Source organism: Sapajus apella, unplaced genomic scaffold (genome assembly GCF_009761245.1).
Source record: "Sapajus apella isolate SASKATOON/1434 unplaced genomic scaffold, GSC_monkey_1.0 scaffold77, whole genome shotgun sequence".
Lineage (NCBI taxonomy): Eukaryota > Metazoa > Chordata > Mammalia > Primates > Cebidae > Sapajus > Sapajus apella.
Genome location: NW_022437017.1, coordinates 7908061 through 7915298, shown reverse-complemented (window position 1 = coordinate 7915298; position 7238 = coordinate 7908061). Strand labels below are relative to the sequence as shown.

Below are 7238 nucleotides of genomic sequence, written 5' to 3'. Positions count from 1 at the left end.
GCTCCGCAGCCAGCCCGGCTGGGGCCCCGCGACCTGCAGCCGCCACCGCTGCCGCCGCTCCCCGGGCCTCCCCTCGCGCGGGCCGGGCCGGGGATGGAGCCGCAGTCGGAGCAGCCGCAGCCGGAACCGCGGCGCGGAGCAGCCTGAGGCGCGGGCGGCGCGCGGGACCGGGGGGAGGGCGGGCCGAGGGGAGGGTCCTGCGGGCCGGGGGGGCGGGCGCGGCGCGCCCCCTCCCTGGCGCGCTCGCTCCCTCCCCCGCGCGCCCTCCCTCGCCGCCTCCTCCCGCCTGCGGCCCCCCCTCGCCGGGGACCGAGCGCGCTCGCTCCGGCGCCGGCCTCGCCTCCTCCTCGCCCAGCGCCATGGTACGTCGCCGCACCCACTTTCGTTTTCGCCCGGGGACTTTTTGGGGTGGTGCGTGGGCTCCGGGCGAAAGTTGCAAGGTCTGGGGGGGCAGGGGGCGGGGGCCGCCCGGAGGAGGGGCTCGAGGCGCAGACCCCCACCTCCAGTCGCCGCGGGACCCCTACCCACGATCCCCCCCCACCCCGGCTGGGGGCGGAGCTGGCGCGCGGGGCGCAGCGGGAGACCCCAAGTGGGGGGCCCTTCGCGGGCACCTCGGAGTTGGCGGGGAGGGCGGGGCTCCCCGGAGAAGGCCCCCCCCCACCCCAGCCCGGGCCCCCGCCCCCTCCCCGGCCAGACCCCAGGCGGGAGGGCGCGGCCCTGAGCGCACGACCCCAGTGTGCGCAGCCCGTGGGGGACCCGGGCCAGGGAGGGGGCGCACTGCGGGGCGGCGCGGGGCGGGGGTCACGGCGGCCCCCGCGGGGTGCTCCGGCCCGGGCGAGCACGGCGCGCCAGCTAGCGGAAAATGGCCGCTGCGGAGAGGGGCGGAGAGCGAGCCGCGGCCGCCGCCGGGCGCCTTGAACTTGGAGCCGGGCGGGCGGCCTCGCTCGGCGCCGCGCAGGAGCAGCCGCCCAGCCTGCCCTCGCACCGCCCCCGCCCGGTACCTCCGCAGACCCCGGCCCTTAAACCGCACGCGCTGCGGGCTCCCCAGCTGGGAGGGATCCCCGGGTCTCGGTCAGGCGCGCCCCAGGCCCGGGAGCGGCGGCGGTGGCTGCACTTGGGGTTCCGGTGTCCGGTCGGCTGGCGTCAGGGTCGTGCGCACCTCAAGGGACGCATGGGGGCCCCTGCGCTCCGGAACGGGCCGGCGCTGGCGTCTGGGGGAGCGTGCAGGGTGCGCGCGGCGGGGTGGTCGCGTACCTGCCGTGGGGCCGCGGGTCCTGGCGCGCCGGCTCCTCCGCTTTCTGTGTCCGCGTGTGTCTGCACATCCACGTGCTGCCGTGTGTTGTGTTGTGAGCGCGGTCCGCGTTGTGCGGCTGCGGGACACTCCTGTGTCTCTGAATAACTCTGCGACTGTGCCGCGCGTCCCTGCTGGGCGGTGTTGTGAAACTGTGGCTGCGCTGCGTGTCCGCGGGGCCGCGTGTCCCTGGGTGACCGTGGGGTGTCCCCGTGTGGGTGTGTGGCGCTGTGTGGGGGGTCGTCCGCGAGCGGGGAACTGTCGAGTGTCCCAGGGGAGAGTTGGGGGCTGCTGCCTGTCTGCGAGGGACTGGCCCTGACCGTCCTGGGGAGGGGTCTGCCGTCCACTCCCAGCCTGGCCTCCCCGAGTTCCTTTTACTCCTGTAGCTGGGGGCTGCCTGGTCGGCGGGGGAGAGCGGGGAGAGCGCTCCCAACACCTTTTAAAACCTCTGTCCCTTTACCTCCCCCTCCTTCCCATCCACTTCCCCCAGCCTTCAGGTCCCCCATCCGCGTGGCCCGAGGGGGTCCTGGCTGGAGATTCGGGCGCGAGGTGGCGCCGGGACGCGATCACTCGCCGCGCAGACATCGCTCACCAGGGGTTGCGCTTGCGCTTGCGCGGGGACCTGCCCCGAGTGGGGCGGGTTGGCGGGGGTTCCCCCCTCCCTGCGCGGCCGTGGAAGTGCAGGGACTGCGACGGGCCCGGGGGACGGCTAAGGAGACCCCTCTTATTCCGTGCTGGGGAGAGCCCAGGGGCGCGCAGTCCCGCCTCCAGCACTTGCCCCCAGTAGACCAGAGGCCACGGGCACAGAGAGTTGTTTTCTCACCTCCAGGGGAATCCCCGCCGCTCCCCACCCCCACCCCCACCCCACCCTCAGTGCGTTTGATATGATTTTCTAAATATAAAAATCCCAAGGCCAGGCTGGGCTCTCTGGCCTTCTTCCTGACATTCCATTATGGGGGGCTATTTGGGATTTCAAGAAGGAGGGAAAACCCGGCTCACTGACACAGAGACCTCCCCCCACAACACTCAAGGTCACGCTCGGGTTGTCCCCATCCCCCACACCCACTCCCAGCCTCAGACTCACCACGCTCTCCCTCTGCTCTCCCGGACGGTGGGGCGCCCTGGCCTTCAGCAAACGCCATGCCCCTCAGTCCCTATTTTCGGTCTGTACACAGCCGGACACGTGCATGCAGTCAGAATTATGCACGCACACACCCACGACACTCTCAGGGTGCCTGGGTCTGCATGACTCTGCACACACAACCACACACAGGCTCACATGGACACACAGGCCTGTGTAGAGACAGATGCCACACAGACAGGAGTGCACAGACACACACGGACACAACACCGCACTTGAGGTGGGGGAGACACCCTCTTCTCGTTCCCTACCCGCACTGCGTTTCTGCAAGGCCAAGAACCCAGGCCCCGCCGAGCTGGTGCGGGAGGAGCAGGGAGATGGCGTGTTTTGTGTCCTTGTGATGGTTCGTATGTGACTCCGCATGTGCCTGCGTGGGAATACCATGAGGGTTCCACGTGTGTGTGTGTGTGTGTGTTAAGAGTGTGTGGTTCTGTGTGGAGTGTGTGTGATTTCGGACGAGTGTCCACATGTTTGTGGTTGTGTCTGCTCCTGTGTGGGGGCAGCCTGCTTGTAAAGAAGCATCCTGTGGGGAGTTGGGAGGGTGTTGTGTTTGTGACTGTGTGTGTGCCATGTGTGGGTCTGTGTGCTTATGTGTGTCTCTGCTCACCCCTCTTTGAGGAGGTCTTTGAGGTCAGGTGTGGGGAAGGCTGTGATGTAAAGCGTCTGTTTTTGTGCGAGTCTGTGCGTGTGTGTGTGTGTCTGTGTGTAGCTGGGTGTGTGGTGTGGGGTCTGTGTTTGCAGCTGTTTGAGTCAGCATGATGTGTGTGTGTCTGTGGGTTGTAGTGTGTGCTATATGTGTCTCTGTCTGGTGTGTTCGTCTTTTATCTGTACCAGCCTCAATGGCCTGTTAACTTGGCCTCACTTGACCTTCACAGCTCTTCCTACAGCCTCAGTTTCTCATCTGTAAAATGGGACCACATGGGAGCCTTGCAAGGTTCATGGGGAGCTGGCGTTGTGAGCCCCTGGCTGGGCAGGCGCGGGCAGGGGCAGGGTGGAGGGGAGGATGCTGAGTTCTGACTGCACTGCTGCGTAATCATTTGCCTGCAAGATTGTGTTCTTTATTCTCTGGGTGTGGTGGCTGTGGCCTTAACCTGGGGGCTGGGGGGTTTCTATCTACCCTGCCTCAGCTGCTCTGTGAATTGCATTCAACTTTTTAAAAGTTTGCTTTTAATTACTGAAGCCATTAGTGATCCTATGAAAAAGATGCAGATGTATCCAGAGGAAGAAAATGAAACCTTTCTCCTCACCCCCATTCCTGGGTGGAACTCCACTGGGCAGTGTTACCATCTATAGTTGAAACATTTGCGGGAGTGAAATATATACTTTTTTTTTTTAATTGTTAACAAATATTTGATATTTTCTCACACATTGTTTTTTTTGAGACGGAGTTTTGCTCTTGTTACCCAGGCTGCAGTGCAATGGCGCCATCTCGGCTCACCGCAACCTCCGCCTCCTGGGTTCAAGCGATTCTCCTGCCTCAGCCTCCCGAGTAGCTGGGATTACAGGCACGCACCACCATGCCCGGCTAATTTTTTTTTTTCTTTCTTTCTTTTTTTTTTTTTTTTTTTTTTAGTAGAGACGGAGTTTCTCCTTGTTAGTCAAGCTGTTCTCGAACTCCCTAACTCAAGTGATCTGCCGGCCTCAGCTTCCCAAAGTGCAGAGATTACAGGTGTGAGCCACTGTGCCCCGCCAAGAAATACACATTCTTATACAGGATACATGTGTGTATTTGTATATTTCCATAAGGGATGTACTTGTGGAAATATCTGTCTATTTCCATGAAGATACATATATATATATATATATATATATATATATATACACACACACACACACATATATATATATATATATATATATATATATATATATATATGTATATCAAGAGTTGGGGGGAAGAGAGAGAGTCTGGCTCTGTCGCCCAGGCTGGATCCTGGCTCACTGCAACCTCCGCCCCCCGGGTTCAAGTGATTCTCCAGTTTCAGCCTCCTGAGTAGCTAAGACTACAGGCACCCACCGTGATGCCCGGATAGTTTTTGTGTTTTTCGTAGAGACAGGGTTTCACCATGTTGACCAGGCTAGTTTCAAACCCCTGACCTCAAGTGATCCACCTGCCTCGGCCTCCCAAAGTGCTGGGATTACAGGCATGAGCCACCACACCTGACCGTGGATACTGTGTATATTTTTATAAATACATGTGTAGCCTTTAAAACCCGAAATGAGATCTGGAGTTTCCTTACTGGGTCTACAGCAGTGAGTGGGGTCTCAACCGGGGGTGATTCTGCCCTAGGGGACACTTAGCCACGTCTAAGGACATTTGTGGTTGTCACGACTGGGGGGTGCTCCTGGCATGGAGAGGGTGCAGGCCAGGGACGCTGCTCAGCACCCTGCAGTGCCCAGGACAGCCCCAACCCAGAGAGCGCGATCCAGCCCAAATGTCCACGGTGCCAAGGGGGAGACCCTGGTCTACAACTTGTCTCTTGGGGACATCACCAGTTGGGAGCTGCTGGTTGTATTCAGTTGCACAGTATTCTGGCCGGTGCCAAGATTACTAAACCGGTCCCCCACAGGTGGACATGGCTGCTTCCAAATTGTGGGCATCAGTGTTCTAGGTGGCAGTCAACACTGTTGTGCTCTTGTATCTGGGACAGTTACGGAAATGCCGAAGAGTGAATTAACTGTAGAGAGAGTGCTTTTTTTTTTTTTTTTTAAGCAAATGAGCCAGATTGTGCTGGAAAGTGCTAGGAGCTAAATCATGCACCCATCTTCCAGGCCCTCCACACACAGGTCCAAATCCACCAATTGCTTTTTAAAGAAACTAGTGTGGCTGGGCGCAGTGGCTCACGCCTGTCATCCCAGCACTTCGGGAGGCCGAAATACACACCCGCCTCTACTGGTTGAGACCAGCCTGCCCAACACAGAGAAACCCCATCTCTACTAAAAATACAAAATTAGCCGGGCGTGGTGGTGCATGCATGTAATCCCAGCTACTTGGGAGGCGGAGGCAGGAGAATTGCTTGAACCTGGGAGGCGGAGGTTGCGGTGAGCTGAGATCGCGCCATCACACTGTATCCTGGGCAATAAGAGTGAAACTCTGTCTTTTAAAAAAAAAAAAAAAGGCAAGCAAGCAACTAGTATGTACAATTCCCTGCTGTAATCACGGGCAGGTATTTTCCGACTTGCCTACAACTGGGCTGGCGTGGTCCTATTTCGTGGAGGGGAAAGCGAGGTGCAGAGAGATGAAGCTACTGGCTGGAGATGACAGAGACCCAAGATGTCTAGACCCAAACCTGCATTGCAGTTGACCTGCTGCGTGCGTTTAGGGGACGAACTGTGTGCGCTGCGGGGGGGCCTCCCCACCCAAACTGGGACGTAGGCTGCCGCTCATACATTGCAAAAGCTGCTTCCAACAGCCACCATCACCAATAATATTAACACACCCTATGCACACGCTTTCTAAAGACTCCAACCTGGCCGGGCGCGGTGGCTCATGTCTGTAATCCCAGCACTTTGGGTGGCATAGGTGGGAGGATCACGAGGTCAGGAGCTCGAGACCAGCTTGACCAACATGGTGAAATCCCGTCTCTACTAAAAACACAAAAATTAGCCAGGTGTGGTGCCATGCGTCTGTAATCCCAGCTAGTCAGGAGGCTGAGGCAAGAGAATTGCTCGACCTCAGGAGGAGGTAGAGATTGCGGTGAGCCAAGAGTGAGCCACTGCACTCCAGCCTGGGTGACAAAGCAAGACTCCATTAAAAAAAAAAAAAAAGAGGCCGGGCGCGGTGGCTCACGCCTATAATCCCAGCACTTTGGGAGGCCGAGGCGGGTGGATCACAAGGTCAAGAGATCGAGACCATCCTGGTCAACATGGTGAAACCCCGCCTCTACTAAAAATACAAAAATTATCTGGGCGTGGTGGCGGGCACCTGTAGTCCCAGCTACTCGGGAGGCTGAGGCAGAAGAATTGCTTGAACCCAGGAGGCGGAGGTTGAGGGGAGCCGAGATCGCACCACTGCACTCCAGCCTGGGTAACAAGAGCGAAACTCCGTCTCAAAAAAAAACAAGAAAAAAGATTCCAACTTTTCGACTTCACCCTGCTGCCGTAGCCATTTTAGAGATGAGGAAACCAAGGTTCCAGGAGGAGCAGTGTGTGCTCTCTCAACTTCACCTTCCAAAGGAGTCTAAGCTGTCAAGTGAATGTTGCAGGGTGGGAGGCATGGGGTCTGGAAGTCCAGCAGACTTGTCTGAAGTCAATTGCAACTTTCTTTTTCTTTCTTTCTTTCTTTCTTTTTTTTTTTTTTTTTTTTGAGACGGAGTCTTGCTCTGTCACCCAGACTGGGGTGCAATGGTGCGGTCTGGCTCCCTGCAACCTCCACCTCCCGGGTTCAAGCAATCCTCCTGCCTCAGCCTCCGGAGTAGTTGGGATTACAGGCGCCTGCCACCACACCCAGCTCATTTTTCTATTTTTAGTAGAGATGGGGTTTCACCATGTTGGTTAGGCTGGTCTCAAACTCCTGACTTCGTGATCTGCCTGCCTTGACCTCCCAAAGTGCCGGGATTACAGGCATGAGCCACCGTGCCTAGCCTCAACTGCAGCTTTTAAATGTCTGCGAATTTTAGATTTCACTCTATACATGTCCCTAGCGTGTTTTAATAAATTAATTGCTTTATGTTATATTGGTATGTGGATTCTGAGATACACGTCTCACCATCTATCCTGAGGGCTTAAATACTCCCTACAGCTTCGTAATGGGTTTAAAACACACACACACACACACACACACACACACACACACACACACACACA

General features: G+C 57.9%; 1 protein-coding gene across 3 annotated transcripts in view; it reads left to right on the top strand.

Moving 5' to 3' along the window:
• Window positions 1–247: 247 nt before the first annotated feature.
• Window positions 248–7238, top strand: part of NFIC (nuclear factor I C) — a 99300-nt gene continuing 92309 nt past the window's right edge. For all 3 annotated transcript variants that reach the window (XM_032252300.1, XM_032252298.1, XM_032252296.1), the window contains exon 1: window positions 248–362. In XM_032252300.1, the coding sequence (XP_032108191.1) occupies window positions 360–362 (3 nt within the window). In that variant the 5' untranslated portion in view covers window positions 248–359. The remainder of the gene's footprint in view (window positions 363–7238) is intronic.